Source organism: Physeter macrocephalus, chromosome 8, assembly GCF_002837175.3.
Source record: "Physeter macrocephalus isolate SW-GA chromosome 8, ASM283717v5, whole genome shotgun sequence".
Lineage (NCBI taxonomy): Eukaryota > Metazoa > Chordata > Mammalia > Artiodactyla > Physeteridae > Physeter > Physeter macrocephalus.
The window spans coordinates 9,758,044-9,779,988 of NC_041221.1; the positions used below are offsets into that span (position 1 = coordinate 9,758,044).

The window sequence follows — 21,945 nt, forward strand, 5'->3', positions numbered from 1 at the left end:
ATTCTTTGGATTAAATGCTAAGGGGAGCCAACATTTATGTAATACAGGCATTCATTCATATTACGAATTTTTTTTAAGTTATATCTGCAATAGAGCTTGTGATGTGATTTGATTTTGACTGATTGATTGATTTTTGGCTGCACCACGGCCCTGACCAGGGATTGAACCCAGGCCATGCCAGTGAAAGCCTGGAATCCTAACCACTTGGCCACCAAGGAACTGCCCATATTACAAATTTGAGTCTCAATATGACAACATTCCCTCTAGGCTCCTATTTATATATTCCTAAAGACAGTATAAAATTAGGAGAAATTGACAAAACCTGAAGAACAGAGAGGCAAAAAAGAGAAGAAGCTAGTTTTTTTCTGAGACCAATCTGTTTACATCTAAGTGCCAATTCACCAAAATTGGCCCCTGAGCCATGGATTATGGTGAAAAACAGTGGAAGTTTAAAAGACAATCTTTGGGTTTAAATTACAGATCTGAGTAATATTCATGTTTTTCAAAGATAATCCTTTAAAACAAAAGGATGTGGTTTTGTTTTCCTTTAAAACAAAAAGATAAAGGAGGTTTTAGGAGTATCTAAGACATCTGAGCTTAAAGATAACCACAATTAATCAACTACACTTCAATTTTTTAAAAACACTATTTTTTTTTTTTTTTTTTTGTGGTACGCGGGCCTCTCACTGCTGTGGCCTCTCCCGTTGCGGAGCACAGGCTCCGGACGCGCAGGCTCAGCGGCCATGGCTCACGGGCCCATCCGCTCCGCGGCATGTGGGATCCTCCCGGACCGGGGCACGAACCCGCGTCCCCTGCATCGGCAGGCGGACTCTCAACCACTGCGCCACCAGGGAAGCCCCACAATTCTTTTAAGCAGTTATTGTTTATCATAATCAAGAAAATTCAAGTTTCCAAATGTAAACAGACCATGTTTAAAGACAAGTAGTCTTTCCATTTCCATGTGTTAAATCCAATCTGTCAGCTACAAATGGGAGGGGGACAAATGACTGTAAAACATAACATCTTGGTTTCCTCCTTTCATTAAAAAATAAAAAAATTTTAAAAAGAAGACTCAAACTTGTTATGTCAAAATTTTAACTTCCATTAATATCAGCTGGAGGGTAATACAAAAAGAAATAATTATATGCTTATATACTTATCATAAACTTGATTTTTAACAGTAGACAAGGTGATAGTAGCTCAAGAGTGAAAACTTTTCCTTTTTATCCTACCCTTTATGAAGAAAAAAATGCAGAAGGCCTCAGAGACCTTTGGGAGACCATTAAACATACCAACGTGTGGGAGCCCCAAAGGAGACGAAAGGAGCAGAACAAAGTATCTTAAGAAATAATGGCTGAAAACCACCCAAATCTGATGAAAAACATTATACATCCACAAAGCTGGACACATTTCAATAAGGATAAACTGAAAGAAATCCACACCTACAGTCATTTGCAAGATGAAGACAAAAAGAAAATCTTGAAAGCACCAAGAGAAAACTCCATATGCATAAGGAAGGGAACCTCAGTAAGATTAATAATAGCTGACTTCTCATCAGAAACACTGGAGGTCAGCAGGCAGTAAGATGACATATTCAAAGTGCTAAAAGAAAAACACTGCCAACTAAACTAGTCTTAAATAATAAAACTAGTCTTAAATAATAAAAGTGAAATTAAGACATTCCCAGATAAACAAAGATTAAGGGAATTCACTGTTCGCATGTCTGCCTTACAAGAAATATTAAAGGACTTCAGGTTGAAAAGAAATGACACCAGAGGGTAACTCAAATCTATAAAAAGAAATAAAGACCACTGGGAAAGGTAATTACCTAAGTAAATATAAATAACAGTGTAAGTAATTTGTTTATTCTTATCTGATTTAAAAGACAACTTCATAAAACATATAAAGATATAAACTGTATGACAGTAACAGCACAAATAAGAAGGGAGCTAAACTAGAACAAAATTCTTATATCTATGGGAATTAAATAGTATTAACCTGAAGTAGATTGTTTTCAATTGAGATGCATGGTGTAATCCCAAGAACAACCATGAGGAAATCCATCAAGGGTATAGCACACATTCAAAATGTACGTGACGGGTTTCCCTGGTGGCACAGTGGTTGAGAATCTGCCTGTCAATGCAGGGGACATGGGTTCGATCCCTAGTCTGGGAAGATCCCACATGCCGCGGAGCAACTAAGCCCGTGCGCCACAACTCCTGAGCCTGTGCTCTAGAGCCCGCGAACCACAACTACTGAGCCTGCGTGCTGCAACTACTGAAGCCCACGCACCTAGAGCCCATGCTCCGCAACAAGAGAAGCCACCACAGTGAGAAGCCCGCGCAACACAACGAAGAGTAGCCCCCGCTCGCCACACTAGAGAAAGCCCACATGCAGCAACAAAGACCCAACGCAGCCAGAAATAAATAAATTTATTTTTTTAAAAAAGTACATGAAAACAAACTAAACACTGAAAAACTCTATTTCCACATTTCAACACTTCAAAATATCTATAAATTTGATATTAATGTAAGCTACATAGTCATAAATGGCAAAATATAAATTAATATTAATTTACTATAAAGAGAATAAATCTTGCATTTTATATTTCTTCTCTACAACTAATCCCCAGTGAAAATAAGAGTGCATTACATCTAACTGGCATTTTCCCTTACACGATCAAATGCTCAATAGCCATACACAGTAATCATTTTACCCTCTGCATTAAAAAAAAATTCTTATGCAAAAGACAAGTAATATTTTGAATAATCCTTAGTAAGATCTGGTTGATGCTTTTCATTAAATGCTTACAAATGTATATAATTAAAAATTAATGCAAAAGCTCTATATGCAGAGAATGCTTTCAAGCCATAAAAAACAATGACTATTCTTTTCTGAATATACTGTAAAATGATTACGAATTTTTAGCTTAATAAAATCAAAGATGTATCACAACCTGAAATTTTTAAAAACTGCACACAAAGACTGCAATAACCAATTTACCTGATACTTTTGTTAGCCTGATTGACACGGTTACAATTTTGCCGTCTCTTGAACCTCTGGCTTCTTCGAAGTTTTTCACTGAATTTTTGACCAATCTTAAAATCAGAAGAGATTTTCTTCATTTTTTCTTCAAATAAGGCAGACAATCTCAACGTCATACTGTAAATCTGCAAGGACATGAAAGCAAAACTAGTACTATAAAATATCTTTTAAAATATTTTTACAAGTAAAATTATAGTCATTGAGGCTACTTGTAATCTATTATGTCACTATTATAGATAAATGAGTGATCCTTACTTTATTTCCCATCCCTTCCCTGAAAGGACAGTGGAAGTATCAAATATACACTTCTCTGATGAAAAGAAAGTAATTTTAAATCAATCAACCCTAGGGTTGTATCTAGGGTTTATGTCTATATGTCAATGGTTCTCAACTGGTTTTTTCCACATCTACATGTACAAATCCCCAAAATGCCTCCTTCTCCTAAAGTTAGATAGGAAGTTGGTTGGTTTTAAGGTTGCTATTTAGGCAGCAGAAAAGCAGTGTCTCCTTGGGGCAAGGGAACAAAAGCACTTCTACACTAGTCTCTCCTTGAAATATGACTGCCTCTGATGCCACTTAGATTATTATTGGGAAAAAAACTATTGCTTACATCCAAAAGAAGACATTATGCCCTATAACTTTATATAAGAAAGATTGTGTTCTAATAACTTTTATAATTAAATAACATCAAATCTTCAAAAGAACAGCAATGTGATGTTAAGTGCCACTATAAATAACTTTGTGGCACAGCTATGTATTCACAGGAAGTACTCTTCACTCATCCACAATCATTCCTGAAAAGTAAAAATCAAATATTTAAAAGCTAAATATCAATCATTCTGGTGCATGGTAGAGGAGGGTGAAGAGACAAACACTGGGAAACCTTTAAAAAGTATGTAAAATGTATGAATTTCCCATATTCATATATATATATATATACACACACACACACACACACACATACATATATACACACATACATATACAGGTATCCCCACTTTCAAAAACGCTACTTTCTGCCACTTCACTTTTACAAAAGACCTACTTTAGTAGTACTTGTTTTCGCTAACTGAAAAAGAATCCAAAGAAGATTTTCACTTTTATGAAAAAAGGTGGAAACAGAGTTCAGCATTTGTTTGCAGCAAGCTGTTACAGAGGTAGTGCGTACCCCAAACAGCACGAGTAGCACCGCCAAGCTCCTTCCCCAGCAACTACGCTCAGCATCTCAGCATCAGGTCGCCACAGTTTTTTGTCTGTTTTTGTTTTTTTAGCAACGTCCCAAACCAGAGAGATACATTTATTACGGTTGCTGAGCTTGCACTGACACGTTATCACCCAAAGTCCATCAAAACCATTAGGGTTCATTCTTGGGCTTTGACAACAGTATAAGGACAACAGATTTTCCCTTTCGGCACTTTGAATATGTAATTCGACAGCACCTTCTGGTCGGCAAAGTTCTGGCAGAGAAATCAGCTGATAGCTTTAAGGGGTATCCATTACGTTATGACTCTGTTTTTCTCTTGCTGTCTTTAGAATTCTCTCTTTATGCTTAACTTTTACCATTTTAATTATGATGTGTCTTGGTGTACATCCCTTTGTGACTCATTTTGTTTAGGCAGGTCGCCACAGTTTTGAACTATATCTGTGAGCATCTGTGCCTTATCTTGATCTATCCCGTGCATCTGTTATCAAGATGTGTCCTAAGGTAGCTGGTTCTTCACCTAGAAATGGGGTACTTTCAAATACAGGAGGAAACCTGTATACATATACATATAAGAAGTATATGTGAAATCTGTTGTCATCCCTCTTTATCTCTGAAGTGATCTTTAACAGTTATTTCCAGTATTTTGTATATATGTTAAATTTATTCTTTTCCCTCAAACCTGAACTCTAACATAAGTCACCAATTTTAACAAGAGTGATTTTTTTTTTCCTCAAGCGTATTAAGTTTGAAAGCTCTGATAATCTTGAGTACCACCACTTTCATCTGAAAAATTCAATAATACATTTGAATTAAAAAATAAAATTGTTGGGCTTCCCTGGTGGCGCGGTGGTTGTGCGTCCGCCTGCCGATGCAGGGGATGCGGTTTCGCGCCCCGGTCTGGGAGGATCCCACGTGCCGCGGAGCGGCTGGGCCCGTGAGCCATGGCCGCTGAGCCTGCGCGCCCGGAGCCTGTGCTCCGCAACGGGAGAGGCCACAACAGAGGGAGGCCCGCATACCACAAAAAAAAAAAAAAAAAAAAAAAAAAATTGTTTAACAAAAATGAGTGCTAAAATTATTAGTTCCTCAACATGAAAAAGGGCATGTGTGAAAAACCCCCAGTTATCATTATACACAATGGTAAACGACTGAAAATCTTTCCCCCTTAGATCAGGAATGATACAAGGATGCCTAGTTTCACCACTGTTATTCAACACTGTACTTTAAATTCTACCAGAGCAATTAAACAAGAAATAAAAATAATTCAAATTGGAAAGGTAGAAGTAAAACTATCTCTATTTGCAGATGAAATGATCCTATATATAGAAGCAATCATAGATTCTACAAGAAAGCTATTAGTGCTAATAAATTAATCCAACAAAATTACAGAGTATGAGATCAACACACAAGAATCTGCTCTGTTTCTATACACCAGCAATGAACAAGCAAAAAAGGAAATTAAGAAAGCAACTGCATCTCAAATAGCATCTAAAACAATAAAATATGTGGGAATAAATTTAACCAAGGAGCTGTAAGACTCTCCACTGAAAATTACGAAACATTGCTGGAAGAAATTAGACCTAAATAAATGGAAAGACATCTGGCGTTAAGGGATAGAAAAACAGTAGTCAGGATGTCAATACTGCCCAAAGCAATCTACACATTCAATTCAATCCCTATCAAAACAGACATGGAAAAAGTCAATCCTCAAATTCATAATGAACTGCACCCCCTGAATTGCCAAAACAATCCTGAAAGAGAACAAAGTAAGAGGGCTCAAATTTCCTTTATTGCCAAACTTACTACTAAAGCTACAGTAAACAAAACATTATAGTACTGACAGAGACAGACAGACACTCATATGTATAAACCAATGGAACAGAACTCAGTTCAGAAATAAACCCATATATCTATGGCCAACTGATTTTCAAAAAGGGTGCCAGGCCAAGGATCCCACGTGCTGTGGAGCGGCTAGGCCCGTGAGCCATGGCCGCTGAGCCTGCACGTCCGGAGCCTGTGCTCCGCAATGGGAGAGGCCACAACAGTGAGAGGCCCGCGTACCGGAAAAAAAAAAAAAAAAAAAAAAAAAAGGGTGCCAGGCCATTTAATAGGGAAAGAATAGTCACTTCAACAGATGTTGCTGGGACAACTGGATTTCTACATGCAAAAGAATAAACTGGACCTCTATCTTACACCATATACAAATATTAACTCAAAATGGATCAACAGCTTAAATAAGAACTAAACCATAAAACTCTTAGAAGAACACATGAGGTGAATCTTCATGACACTGAATTGGGCAATGGATTTTTTTTTAACTATTTTGAACACTATTTCCAAACATTTGCCTCTATAAATTACTCCTTAATATACATGTTTTGTGCAAGTAGTCTTTTCCACAGTTAATACTGACTGTCTATAAAAAATAATTATGAAAATTAGAATTAATGGGTCAAATGGCACTTAAGCTTCTGACACATATTTTTCAAATTGCTCCATAATAGTGTTGGGCATCTTACAGGCTGTGTGACCCTAAGTAGCAATAGGTTCTTAAACATGAAACCAAAAGCACAAGAAACCAAAGAAAAAAAAATAGATTAATTGGACTTCATCAAAATTAAAAACTTTTGTGTATCAAAGGACATTATCAAAAGTGAAAAGACAACCTACAGAGAAAATAACTGGAAAACATTCATCTGATTAGGCCTTAATATCCAGAATATATTTAAAAATTCTTACAACTCAACAACAAAAGGACAAAAATCCAATTAAAAACTGGGCAAAGCACTTGAATAGATATTTTTTCAAAGAAAATATACAAGTGGTCAATAAGCACATGAAAAGATACTCAACATCATTAGTGGACTGACTATATTTTCTTATTTTCTGTATCCTTGATGCTCTGGCATTTGGAGCCTTGATCCTGGAGAGACTACCCCATCCCAGGGCTAGTTCCCAGAGACAGCAAGTGGCTTTTTTTTTTACAGGTGTACCTCTGATACAGAAAACAATCAATCCAGAGATCAAACACCTAACAAAGTCTTCTTTATCAAACTCTCATAAACCAAGCCAATATTCCCCCTACCCAAATCACCCCAGGGCCAGGAATCAGACATCTAGAGACCACCCCTACAGATCAAAGCTCCAATTACTACAAACTAGCCAATCCTAGACTGTTTACTCTGCCCTGCCTTGCCGTCCTGTGAAAACCCCAATCTAAGCTCTGCGCCATACTCTTCCCTTCCCTCCCCTCCCGTCTGCCTACTCATCAACCTTGTATCACACTTCTGTTTCTAGGGATCTGTGAGTATAAACTTCTTCCTTCATGACAACTCATGTCTGCACGTCTTACTATATCTAATTAAAATAAATTCTAGATATAATTTTTAATAAGTCATAACAAATACAAATCAAAACTACAAGGAGATAACACTTCACATTCACTACGATGGCTATAATTTTTTTTTAAACACAGAAAATAACAAATTTTGGCAAGTATGTGGAGAAACTAGAATCGTCGTACATTGCCAGTGGGAATACAAAATGGTGCAGCCATTATGGAACAAAGTTTTGTGGTTCCTGAAAAAGCTAAACACAGAATTACTCTATGAACCAGAAATGCCACTCTTAGATATATACCCAAGAAAACTGAGGACAAGAACTCCTACAAATACTTGTATTCCCATTAATCACAATAACCAAAAAGTAGAAACAACTCAAGTGTCCATCAAAAGATGAATGAACAAAATGTCATATACCCATACAATGAAATATTATTCAGCCAAAAAAAGGAATGAAGTTCCAATACAGGCAACAACATGGATGAACGTTTAAGATACTATGCTAAGTGAAATATGCCAGACACAAAAGACAAATATTGTGTGACTCAATTTGTATGAAATATCTAGAATAGGCAAATTCAGAGAGATACAAAGTAAATTAGAGGTTACCAAGGGCTGAGGGAAGGGGAGAATGTGGAGTTACTTGCTTACTGTTGACACAGTTGCTGTTTGGGATGATGAAAGAGCTCTGGAAATAGCAGTGATGGCTGAGCAACACTGTGAATGTAATTAATGCCACTGAACTATATACTTAAAAATGGTTAAAATGATAAATTTTAGGGCTTCCCTGGTGGCGCAGTGGTTGCGCGTCCGCCTGCCGATGCAGGGGAGCCGGGTTCGCGCCCCGGTCCGGGAGGATCCCACATGCCGCGGAGCGGCTGGGCCCGTGAGCCGTGGCCGCTGGGCCTGCGCGTCCGGAGCCTGTGCTCCGCAACGGGAGAGGCCCGTGTACCGCAAAAAAAAAAAAAAAAAAAAAAAAAAAAAAAAAAAAAAAGATAAATTTTAGATTTTATATATATATATGTAACCACAATTTTGAAAATTTGGTAATACACTAAAACTCACTAAATTGTGAACTTTAAATCCATGAGTTGTATGATGTATCCTCAAACATATATTTTAAACAAAAGGGAAAAAGACATGGATGAAATTTATTTTCTGTCTGGAAAGGAAGTCTCACAAATGGTGACTACTGACAATAACGCAAGCTTGGAAAAGTGTTAGACTTGTGTGTTAAACTGATCCAATAAGCAACGTGGACACTGAACGCAATGAAAAGGTTCTCAGATTAAGAGAAGAATTAATAACACAGGCACAGTCTGATAATAAGTGATGAGGGGGAAGTGAAATTAAGACAAAATGGTTAATTAGCAGTGATAGTCACTGATGATAGAGAAAGTGTTGTAACATCAAGCAAGGGCTTTATTTTAAAGTCTTACTCTCAAATTATTGCTTTTTTTTTTTTTAAATTACCCAGCACACTGGCTACAAAGGTTTATGAATATTCACTGAGAGTATGTGTACCCTTTTGTGTATTTATTATGTTTCAACAAGTTTTGAAAAGTTATCCAACATAGAACATTTGAACAAAAATTTAGCCATGTCCACTCTATTTGCGTTCTTAACTAATCAGATGGCCAATGTATTTCTTCTTCAGATCCAAAATGTTAGTATGCCATCAGTAGTCCACACCCACTTCAGATTTTCCTTTTCTTACTTTTAATATTCTTCCAGCCTCTATCACTAAGTTCCCAATCCACTTTTCAAGATTCCCGTATGTAAGAAAAGAGATTTTTCTCACTCTATACATCAAATACAAATTTGTTCATTTTTCACTGGTGTCCTCACTCACACCAATCCTCTTCTGTTTAGAAAACTTGAGGAAAGCAGAACAGTGTCACAAGGAAATGATGTTTCCTAAGCAGATGCCTGGGCAATGGCACTCTATGCTTAACAGTGGTCTTACTCTACTCACTGCTCCTTTATGCTCCCACCTCTACCAAACACTAGAAAATTACCATCTACACAGATCACACATACTCTTTTTTTTTTTTTATAAACCACTTTTAAAATTACCTTTGATCTTTTATTTGGTGTATATGCTTTTGCATTGCTAAATATCAACCGGATGTCTTTGCAAAATTCCAAAGGGCTGTCATAATTTCCCGCTTCTAAAGTTTCCCTTACTGTTCCAAAATCCATTGGAGTATCTATAATATCTCGGTAATCCTAGGTTTTAAAAACAATAATTAGTTCAAAGATTCGATTCCTGTTTTTAGAAATGTAAGTGCATCAAATCTCTAAAATATTCAAAATGACAGAAGAAAAAAAGGTTACAAGGATCTTAAGAATCATCAATAATTTTTAAAAAGACATCCAAACATATGGACAAGAAATATAACAAAATTATATACTTGGTAGCAAGATATGAAATTGTTTTTATTTCCTTCTTTATACCCTTCTATAATTTCTAAGCTTCCTACAGTAAATTTGTGCTTTCTAATCTTTTATTTTTTTTTTAAGGTCATTTTCCATTTCCCTATTAGAAAGTAAAGACAGACACTTTTAATCAATTCATAGTTTTCCTGGGGCTAGGCCTACTAATCCTCCAATTATATTATGTAACACTGGTTAACTAAGTCTTAACCCAAGTTACAAGGGTGTCTATTAATTCAAGAAAACTGTGTAAAACAACTCTTCCACAGCTGAATTAGTGGTCAGAGACAAAGTTAACAGGAAGCCTAGTCATCTTACTTTTTGGTTGCTGGGGTTTTTTTTTTTTTCTTTTTTTTTTTTTGTGGCCACGCCACGTGGTTTGCAGGATCTCAGTTCCCCGACCAGGGATTGAACCCGGGTCACGGCAGTGAAAAACCCAGAATCCTAACCACTAGGCCACCAGGGAATTCTAGACACCTTACTTTTTAATTTGAATACCTCTACCCCAATCTCCTCTACACCAACAAGAAAAGCCCCAAACATTCAAAAATGACAACTTACTGGATATTCAACCAAATCAACAGGTTGTCTAAATGGTTCAGAATCTTCACATTGAAATATTAAGTTCACTAGTTCCTTACACTGTTTCTTCCAGTTGCTTTCAACATAACTGGTTGCTCTGATGCTCCTTGATTTCCAATCATGAACCTAAAAATACATTCATAATATTAAAAGTTTTTTCAATCTTGGAAAAGTCACACTATGGTATGGTATAGTATAATGGTAAGAATGCAACTGAGCTGTTGTCTTCTGTATTATGTCATAATATGTCATTACATGATTTTCTATCTACTTGGGGAAAAAATCTACTTTTTTAAAAAACCCAATGTCACATCTGTTACTCTAAAAACATTTCCACTCCACCACTTATCTCCTAAGTTTAGAAAATGTTTTCACAGAATATGAAGTATCACACTGGATAATGTAGTAGGCAGAATAATGCTCCCAAAGATGTGTACATCTTAGTCCCAAGAACCTGTGACTACAGCAAAAGGGACTCTGCAGATATGACTACAAGAGTAGACAGACTTTGAGATGGGGAGATAGTCCTGGATTGTCAGGGTGGGCCCAACGTAATCACAAGGGTCCTCATACAAGGGAGACAGAAGAGTCAGAGGCAGACTGGAAGGTGCTATGCTGCTGGCGTGAAGATGCAAGAAGGGGGCCATGAGGCTCCAGAAGCTGGAAAATGGAAGGAAATGAATTCTACCCTAGTTTCCAGAAAGGAACACAGCTGTGCTGACACCTTGACTTTAGTCCAGTGAGACCCCTGTCAAACTTCTAATCTACAGAACTACAAGATATTTTTATTGCTTAAGGCACTAGATTTATAATTTGCTACAGCAATCATGACAAATACTAAACAGATACTAAATACTTAGAAGTCTGTTTAGAAATGAAATTATATGAAAATGGTAATAATTCAAGTCTTAACTTTTCATTGTTATTCGAGGCAGCATATTATGAAAATTGATGTGATAAAAAGCTTAAATTTAAAAGCAGCATTTGGATAACACTATTAAGCATTTTCCAATTAATAAACTTTACTTTTAATTAACATATTACATAAGAGCTTCAAGAACTGCTGATGACACCACAATTTTAACTACCCAATATCCAAAGCTTATTTCCCACTTTGTTCTCCCCTATCCTCCCAACAAATCCTCATTTTTAAAAAAGGTTCAGTCACCAAATCCTAGTTAATTTTCCCATTAAAAAAGGTCTCATCTTCTTTCCTTCCTCTCTATTGCAAGCCAACACTATTCTTTTTTTTTTTTTTTTTTTTTTCTTTTTTAATGAGCACGCCACGGTGCACTTGTGGGATCTTAGTTCCCTGACCAGGGACTGAACCTGAGCCCTTGGCAGTGAAAGTGCGGAGTCCTAACCACCGAACCGCAAGGGAATTCCCAGCCAGCACTATTCTTGACTAAGTTTCCCACCTTTTCTCTGAGATTCTTGCAATGAACTCCTAACTTTAATACAAATCTATCTAACTTTAATCAAAATCTGTTTTGGCTATGGAATTGACTCTCTACTGTAAATTTAAAAGAAATCTTTGGTTTACAATATCACCATAATCTGCTCCCAACATAACAGCCAGACACAACCACTTTGCTCACTCCAAAATTCAACCGTAGTACGCCAGTCAGGGCAATGCTCTCAGTAGCCCACTGACATGCCACACTTTTCTACTTTTTTGGCTTGAATTACAATAACCCTTACTTTTCGAGTGTCCTCTTCTTACTCTATCTCATTCTGAGGACACAGTCTAAATCCCAAGCCTTCCACTAAACCTTACCTAGCCATCCACCTTACAGTGATTTCTCCCATTTCTCTTATGAAATATTCAATATCAATATCAATGTAACTTTTCAAAGACAACACCTAAAATCTTATGTTGATTGTAAAACAGAGTAAATAAACAACTAAGGTTAATCACACAAATTAACTTACTCTCCTTCTTCCAGAAGATGTTTTAGGAAGATCACTATCATCCTAGGAATAAAAATCAGAGCACTTTAAGTGTTAATATTTTCATTAGATATGCAATAATCTTAGCATATCGAAGACATTAGGTTTACGAGGATTATAACTTGTTAACAAAATCTCAAAATACAGACTATCAGATGGTCTTTGTGGCACTCACCCTCCAAGAAACCAACCCTTATTCTTATTCTTAATAACCCTTTACATTCCCTAACGTAAACATGCACTAAATCCAAAATATAGCTATAAAAAGTTGCCTTGTGCATGTCCACAGAAGACATGCCCAAGGAGCTTTAAATTGTGTTTTTACCTCTTCCATAAAACTCAGAAAAAGTCTCCCACAGATTCCTACATTTTGTATGCTACACATTTTCTTATTCCCTAAATCACATATTAGCATCCCCATTTTTATTCCAATGAAAATCAGTGAACTACAATAATAGTCTGTGTAGAAACTGACAACACACTGTTTTTAAAAAATATCCTTCCTGCAACTCCATACAACAACCTGATTTTCTATGAAGTGAAATTACACATCAATGATATATGCCTTTACTTACACTTCGACACCATCTTGAGTGAAGGATTGTAGGGTACTTACAGCATGGTAAAGTTCATTAATTTTTAATTACAATTAAATCCAACTCTCAGATACTGATTTTTTTTTTTTTGGCTGTGCCACATGGCTTGTGGGATTTCAGTTTTCCAATCAGGGATTGAATGAACCCAGGCCACGGCAGTGAAAGCACCGAGTCCTAACCACTGGACTGCCAGGGAATTCCCTCAGATGCTGATTTTACCAAAAACATATCCAAGGTACTTCTTATAATACACCTTTCTCTATTTCAAATTTGGAAAGAGAACATATTCCACACCTAAGTTAATTCACTTAGACATAACTTGTTTATTTAATATCAATTATTGGCTACTACCTCATTGATGATTTAGATAATTTTAAAATGTAGTTTTATCAAGTGCCCTATTTTCATAGTTCATTGGAATATAGCAAGAATTGATTTAGGTAACCAACGTTTTCTACTTCACTCTTCATTCTAAGTTATCATTTGAAATTAACAAAAATCATTATAAAATTGACAAACTTCATACCAAATCCCCGGCATTTTGCTCATCATTTTCAGAAGTGTTAGAAAGTTCTGAGATATTTGTACAGTCTTGACTCCTAAAAGACAATTTTTTAATTTAACAGTATGCAAATGTAGTCCCTGTCTCCAAATATTCAAACTACAGGTTAAGATACAAACAGTTCCCCAACTATGCAAACAGTTCCCCAACTATGCACACCTAATTTCAAGCAGTGGAATATCAGGTTTTTACTCTATCCTCTGTGGAAACAACTGACCATACTAGAACACTGAAAGTGAATTTTTTTTTTCAATTTAAGTGTGTACAGAAATCAAGCTGGTAATCCAGAAATACTATATGTATAGCCTCAATTGGATGAATACACGGATGAGTTTTTCAAAGTTATCACCACTAGTAATATCTGTATGGTGAGTACCAGGAAAATGGTTGATTTGAGATAAAAAGGAATAGAAGCAAAAAAGGAAGTAAAAATTGAACTAAATTATATCTTAACCTCACCGTAAACACAGCAGAAGAAAGAATCGTAAAATAGGGGTATCTAGACACAACGGAGATGAAAATGGGGATGTGACCTTCCTGAAGTAGAAAGAAGAAAATTTGGGAGGAGAGGCAGTAAGTTTGAGACCTCCAGACATCGGACAGATTCGGCCCAGGAGAGTGAAACAGCTGGAATCAGTTATTCCCCAGTTTGTAGCCAGATACTGAAACTTATGTCAGAGTTTATAAATTATCTTCTCCAGTATATAATTCTTGCAAAGAATTTTTATAACTAGGGGAAAGGCATACAAGATCATATAGCAAAATCATTCATTTTAAAGGAAAGAGGCTGAGTAATATGCGCAAAGTCACCCAGAAAGTTCACCAGAACAGATTAGGTTAGAACCTGGATCTCAATTTGCAGGTCAGTTTTCATCCTACTAGTCCAAATCGTTTTCCAAATGCAAGAAAAGTGTGGAATATTCACAGGATACAATCCAAAACAGATTAAAACTCAATCTAATCATGAGAAAATATCAGACGAGCCAAATTAATTACACGCTACAAAATAAGTGTCCAGCACTCATAAAAAATGATGAAGTGATAAAAGAAAGACTAGAGAACAGATTAAAAGAGACTAAGAAAACAAAACAGTGAATGCAGTGGGAATTCTGGATTGGATCCTGAAACAGAAAAAGACATTGATGTAAAAACTGATGAAATCCAGATAAATTCTACACTTTAGTCAATAGTACTGTACCAAGGATAATTTCTTAACATTTCATAAGGACACCACAGTTGTGTAAAATGTTAACCTAAGGGGAAAACAGGTGAAGGGTATATGTATACATAGGGCAACTCTCTATAGTATAAAATTATTTCAAAATTTTGAAAAAAAAGAAAAAATTGGACTATTCAATTTCTCATTCCTTTACCTAAATTACAATCACAAAAGAAGAAATGTAAAGAAATGTCATTTAATGTAACACATTAAAAGGGTATAATTCAGAGAGCACAAATTAAGAACTGGATAGTTCTAAGAGCACAATATGCAAAGTCACTTTTCCACAACATCTATAATATGAGGTCACTTACTTGATAAATTTCAAAAGCTGGTCAGTTATCTTCTTAGCTGATCTTGCAATTACACTCTCAGGTTCATTAAACGTTCTGGCATTATGTTCTATATATCTGACTTCCCAAACTAATGCAGATAGCCTCCTTCAAAGTAAAAAATAGGCAATTTAGGGCTTAAAAAATGAAAAGACAGAAACCAAGTAAAAAAATCCAGCATGTTAAGCCAGCATGATATATTAATTAAACCATAAGTGCAAAGTTATAATGAATAACTTTCTAATACTGTCAACTTGATCACAGTCATAAGCAATTATAGTGGAAGCTGAACTGCAGAGAATAAATTTAAGGACTGAAAGTCGTAACAGATCACTTAACCACATCCAGAAAACCAAAAGAGCAACCCTCCCTTTTCACACTGCCTATAGGTATATTTGAAGCTATTGAGACTCAATGAAGAAAATGTGTTAAATACCATCAATCCTAAGAAAGTCAATCTGACTATAAACTCACAAACTGGTTTCTGAACGAGTGCACTACAGAGGTAAATTAACATCAACAATGTGAACTCAAGAAGTCAGTTTTTTGTAAAGATAATTTCTCAAAGCAGCTGAATCATACAGAATACCATCATCTGCTTTAAACAAAAAAAAATCACTGAGAATGGGACATTTTATAGTTTTCAAAGCTCTAGAAGCCAGAGATAAAAAGTTGATGGCTCTGATGGCTCTGGGGATTTAATCTGTCAAAGGACAAAGTCATTATTAACTAAATTTTACATTTAAATGGAGCAGCTTTTGCAAGAAAAACAGACTACTAAAGACTGAGGAATGAAACGTGGTACTTCTCCTTATCCAGGTTCTAGCCATACCTACCCACAGGCATCTAACACAGTCTTACACACAGGACCAAGAAATGACTATAACAAAAGAAGAGAACGAAACAGAAAATAATATTAATCAGCCCCCACTCCACCACTGTCACTATCAGCCACCACTACCTCTGTTAACTCTACCTGGTTAAATGGCCAAATATCTTTTCAAATTTTTTTTAAAGTAGGTTGCTACTGACCTGTAAAATCGATTAACAAGTCTCATTCGAATTGTGTACAGATCAGTTGGATAGGCCACTACAGTACAGTACTTTGGATATGTACACAGATCAACTGGACCTGCAAAAGCTGCTGCTATATCTGTAATGGCAGAAGGAAGAATTTTCATCAAGAAATTCATTACCTCTAAGTGATATTTCTCTGCAAATCATTCATAAAACAGAGCTACAATTAGCACTACAGGCTTACCCAAAAAGTAATAAATATAAATTGTAATAAAGAATATAACCACAATTATGCTGTTTTAAAATACTTTTGTGGAAAAGAAATCCTGAACATGAAACTTGTCACCGTAAAAAAACTTACCAAGATTCAAAAGTTGATCTATACCGCTAATAATTCGTTCACATTCTTCATCTCTCGATTTCTGACCCCATTCACCATCTTGGGGTTTGTAGAGCAACTTCTCTAGCTCATCTGAAGTGACAGAAATACTAGCTCCTAATTCTTCAGGTGGATCAACTATGATTCCATCAAAAAAGAAAAGAAAAAAAAAAATCAAACCAAACTAAATATACACTATATTTAAATTCAATTGTCCAAGTTCATATACAAGATACTAATCAAAGGAAAAAGAAGTTACTTTATAGCAGAAAAACCTGGCAGACACCACCTAAATTAAATGATTAAAGTTAACATTCCCAGTAACAGGACAAACTGCTATCACGTGCCTCCTGATATGATGCACTGAGAAAGACACAACGTCACTTCTCTGACACTCTTGCCAAATATGCAAACTCTGGACTTAATCATGAGGAAACATCAGACAAATGCAAACTGAGGGAAATTCTACAAAGTAAGTGGCCAGTGCTCTTCAAAAGTGTCATGGTCATGAAAGATAATGGAAAGATTCAGGGATTCCAGACTAAAGGAGACTAAGAAGACATGGCAATGAAATCCAATGTGTGAAAGAACATGTCAAAATGTGAAAAAGGTCGTACGATTAGAATTGTATCAATGGTATTTCCTGATTTTGATAAATGCATTGGACTTGTGTTAAGATGTTAACATTTGAGAAAATTGGGTGTTCAGAAATTCTTCGTACTCTTTTTGTAATATGCTTAAGTTTGAAATTATTTCAAAATGAAATGTTTAAGAAGTGCAGTAAAAATTGATAATGGAAGAGTATGCACATTTTTAAAAAGAACAAGAGGTAATGTAAATATTCAGAGAATAGTTTCTTGAAAACTATTTTTTAAAAAAGGAGAAAAATGTCAACACAAAGAAGACAAACGTATCAATCTAACAATCTGATAGGTAAAACGATATTTTAATATTTTAAATTATTTAAAATATTATTATTTTAATATACCTTTCCAAGACTGATAATGCAAATGAGCTTTTCTTCATATGCCTCCAAATTTATTTTTCTGCCTGTTCATGTCTTTTGACAACTCTTGTAAAGACTTATTGGCCTCACTAACATGTAAAATCTCTTTATGTAAGTGCTTTCATTAATTTGGTATCGTTTACAAAGCGGCAGCTATAACTAGCAGTTAAAAGCACTGGTTGGTGCCAGATGGCTTAGGCTAGAATCCAAACTCCTATCCCTTCTAGAGGTGTGTGACTTAGCTAAGTTACTGAAAACTCTCTGAGCCTGAGTTCCTTCATCCGTAAAATTAATAATAGAGCATCACCTCAGAGTAAGATTAAATGAATGGATACATATGAAGTTCTTAGCAGCAGAGTAAGACCTCAAAAAAATGTTGGTTTTCACTTATCTATATACGCTTTATACAACGCAAAATGTCATTTCATATTGCTAAGTATTATTTGTTAAGATACTAAGCTCAAAAGAAAATTTAATAAAGGCGTCACTGGTGACTTTCAAGAGTGTAGTTATTTAAAAAAATTTTTTTGAAAAAGACTCCTTAGTGGGAAGCAGCCGAGCATAGCACAGGGAGATCAGCTCGGTGCTTTGTGACCACCTAGAGGGGTGGCATAGGGAGGGTGGGAGGGAGACGCTAGAGAGAGGAGATATGGGGATATATGTATCTGTATAGCTGATTCACTTTGTTATACAGCAGAAACTAACACACCATTGGTAAAGCAATTATACTCCAATAAAGATGTTAAAAAAAAACAAAAAGAGGAAAAAAAAAAAAAAACCTCCTTATTTCCAAAGTAAAGCAAGGCAACAGTTGATGGAGATATGTCAGAGAATAAAACACAAAGGAAAAAGGGCTTGACCCTTAAGGCAGACACAAGAAGAAAACACAGAGCAAAGATTTCATGTGTCAAAAATGGTGGATGTGGAAGGACACAAGTTCTTGCAAGTTTTTATGTTGAATCATCACTAATATAAAAGAAAGCTTGACAGTGGAGAGATGGGAGGCAACAGATATAAAGGGTACCCCTTCAAAAAGTTTATTAACAAGAGTGAAGTAATTCAGTAGCAAAATGTTCAAGAAAACGAAATGAAAGCTGTTGTAAGGTACAAGACACAAATCCAAACTTGAATGGAGATAGGAAGGAGGAAACTACAATTGTTGGAGCGAATGAACTAAGTGTAAATACCAGGTCCACGAGAAGTTCAAAGGGGCGGGACAGCGAGCACTGGGGAAGAGACAGCCTTGGGAACAGAGGCCTCTACCTCTCAGACAAGGCGAGGGGATGCAAACGACAGAAGTCAGGTTAGAGCTCTTCTCTGAAGAACGAACAAGGGTACAAGAATAAGGATGCGGAAAGAGAAATGGAGGCTACGTGAAGGAGATCAAGAAGAGACTAAAGCACAATTACATGAGAAATGTCAGTTGGTGACTAAGATACAGCGAGCAACAAGCTGGAAACAGGATAAGAATTAAGGAGCCAGATACACATAATTCTGTTCACTTGTTTTAGTAAAGCTCACAGTAACCATAATAATTTTAAAATGTTTCTCAAAGACCACAAATGTGCTCTATGTGCATTAGTAAGATAAAAACTTGAAAATGTATTTTCATTGTTTAAAAATTACATACCATTATCAGGTATTGGTTCCATGTCCCATGGGCTAAGTTTTTCAATTTCAGTATTGTCCCACCTGTTAAAACCAAAAAAAGTCTGGTTAGCCTTTCATAAAGACAATTGATAGCACGTATAAAATAGATAACTAATGAGAATGCTGTGTACAGCACAGGGAGCTCTACTCAATGCTCTGTGGTGACCTACATGGGAAGGAAATCCAAAAAAGAGGGGATATATGTATATGTATAGTTGATTCACTTTGCTGTACAGCAGAAACTAACACAACATTGTAAAGCAACTATACTCCAATAAAAAATAAAAGAAAAACCTGTGGCTAATTAACTAGGTACCCACTACAAGAGTAAACAGAAAGATAGAAAATGCAAAAATTAACCTCACTATAGCAGTAAGTTTAAATATTAACAGTATGGTTTTTTTTCGAATAGACTGTAACAAACAAGTATAAAAATGTATGGCGGATTCAAGGACAAAACCAGAAATCCTGTGTGGCCTGTACCCAGGGTAAGTGAAGAAAGACAGTGTGAAGGCCTCGAATGCCACACTTCAGAATGTGGACTTTGTTTCCACAGCCAATGGAAAGGCAGCAAAGACTTTTTTTGAACAAGGGAAATGAAGTAACATGTGCTCCTGAACAATGATCCCACAATACTGGGTTGAGGAAATATTAGGAGGCTACAAAAAAAGTCCCAGGGAAGCAAGCAGAACCTGTACCAAGACGGGTAACTAGTAACAGAGGCATTCTAGAGAGATGCTGCAAAGGTGAGACTGACGTGACTTAACAACGAACTCAATGGTGTTTTTTTTTAGCCTGAAACACATCATTCATACCACAACCTGCCGCAACGAACAAATGTTTGTACATGATTGGTTTTCATCTGCATACATACCTAACAATGTAACACTGGAAATGACTATCAGGGTACTGTGGCTGATACGGCTCTTGACTCAGCACTGTTCCAAACCACCAAGCATCGTCAATGATAGAACGAAACCTGTCACCTATAAGAGAGACGACCAAGTCTGAGACATCAATTTGCTAACATTAACATTTTTAATTTATAAAATACCTATGACAGATAAAACAAATCAAATAATATTTTTATCTTAAACTTAGCCATTCTTCACCACTTACCTGCAATCTTTAGTGATAAAACATACGCGAAAAAGACATAGTACTACACTCGGCAATTTACCAAAGGTATAAAACCATATAATATAATTGATGAAAACAGTTTATGACTAGGTTCCATTATTTAATGGATCCAAATGCCCACTCCAAAATAAGTTCTATTACAAAGAACAAAATTTAACAAAACTCAAAAATCTTTTACAACTATGTATACAAATCAATAAATATTCAATAAGCATATTAAATATACTTATGAAATATGTAACATTTCCTGAATAAAACAAGTTATAAACGTATGATCAGAAGTTAATCCATGATCTTCTAAAGTTGCTGCTATATAAATATCTCCACATAAAACGGTGTTCTAATTCTTAAGATCTCATAATAAAAATCAGGTCTAAATGTACCCTTGAAAATATGTATTTATTATTTAAAAGAATTAAACATCCACATACCCCATTATCTCAGCATAATATAAAAGCAGGCAAGCAGACCTTAGGAGAGCTCCCTATACAAACCGAAGTAACTGGAAGAATACTTAACTGACTTCAGTGATTTAGATTATACATATACATTTCTAAATGTATTCTATAACTGTTAACAACTTCTAGAGAAAGAAACTGTATTCGATCTTTGCTTTACATATGTTACAAAAGAAACACAGACTGCTGTAATAACCCTATCTCCTCCTTCCCATCCATCCCATCATTTTCAAAACAAAATCAATATGAAAAAAAGTTACTTATCCTTCATTAATAATTCTTTGGTAGATTAACAATTCTTTCTTCAAGGAAAGTTTTACAGAAATAGTATCAATCAAAATTAAAGCTACAGGGCTTCCCTGGTGGCGCAGTGGTTGCGCGTCCGCCTGCCGATGCAGGGGAACCGGGTTCGCGCCCCGGTCTGGGAGGATCCCACATGCCGCGGAGCGGCTGGGCCCGTGAGCCATGGCCGCTGGGCCTGCGCGTCCGGAGCCTGTGCTCCGCGATGGGAGAGGCCACAACAGTGAGAGGCCCACGTACCACAAAAAAAAAAAAAAAAAAAAAAAAAAAAAAAAAAAAAATTAAAGCTACATATCACTCCCAAGAAAGAGAATATTCCCCACAAATAGTCTTGACTAAAGAAAGTATGCTTTCAATAAATTCTGTAAAACTGAAAAAAATAGCAATATCACAACTATTGGAGCTACATGTTTTGAGGTTGATATACTTTCAAATTTATATAAACATGATCTTTATGTATATTATACTTCAAAATCATTAGAAACCCATAAGCCCCTCATCCCACCACCCTTCTACCATTAATAAAATTCTACTTTTGACAGTATTTCATTAATACAGATATTCCAAAACAACACTTCAACTTTAAAAAGAAGTCTTAATAAATTTTAACAACAAACCTTTTTAATGGAAGGAATATACTAAAATTTTGATGTAACACCATGATTTCTGTCCAATTCTATAATGTAAATAACCTAATTTAACAAATATCAATTATAATATTTGTTACAATA

At 35.8% G+C, this 21,945-nt stretch overlaps 1 protein-coding gene across 4 annotated transcripts in view; it reads right to left on the minus strand.

The window, feature by feature from the left end:
* BRWD1 (bromodomain and WD repeat domain containing 1) overlaps positions 1–21,945 on the minus strand; it is a 131,377-nt gene that overhangs the window by 18,586 nt on the left and 90,846 nt on the right. For all 4 annotated transcript variants that reach the window (XM_024120255.3, XM_055086411.1, XM_024120252.3 and 1 more), the window contains 10 exons: positions 20,191–20,302; positions 19,297–19,358; positions 16,643–16,798; positions 16,297–16,417; positions 15,247–15,372; positions 13,678–13,750; positions 12,538–12,579; positions 10,585–10,731; positions 9,664–9,816; positions 3,004–3,170 (listed from right to left, as the gene is read on the minus strand). In XM_024120255.3, the coding sequence (XP_023976023.1) occupies positions 3,004–3,170; positions 9,664–9,816; positions 10,585–10,731; positions 12,538–12,579; positions 13,678–13,750; positions 15,247–15,372; positions 16,297–16,417; positions 16,643–16,798; positions 19,297–19,358; positions 20,191–20,302 (1,159 nt within the window). The remainder of the gene's footprint in view (positions 1–3,003; positions 3,171–9,663; positions 9,817–10,584; positions 10,732–12,537; positions 12,580–13,677; positions 13,751–15,246; positions 15,373–16,296; positions 16,418–16,642; positions 16,799–19,296; positions 19,359–20,190; positions 20,303–21,945) is intronic.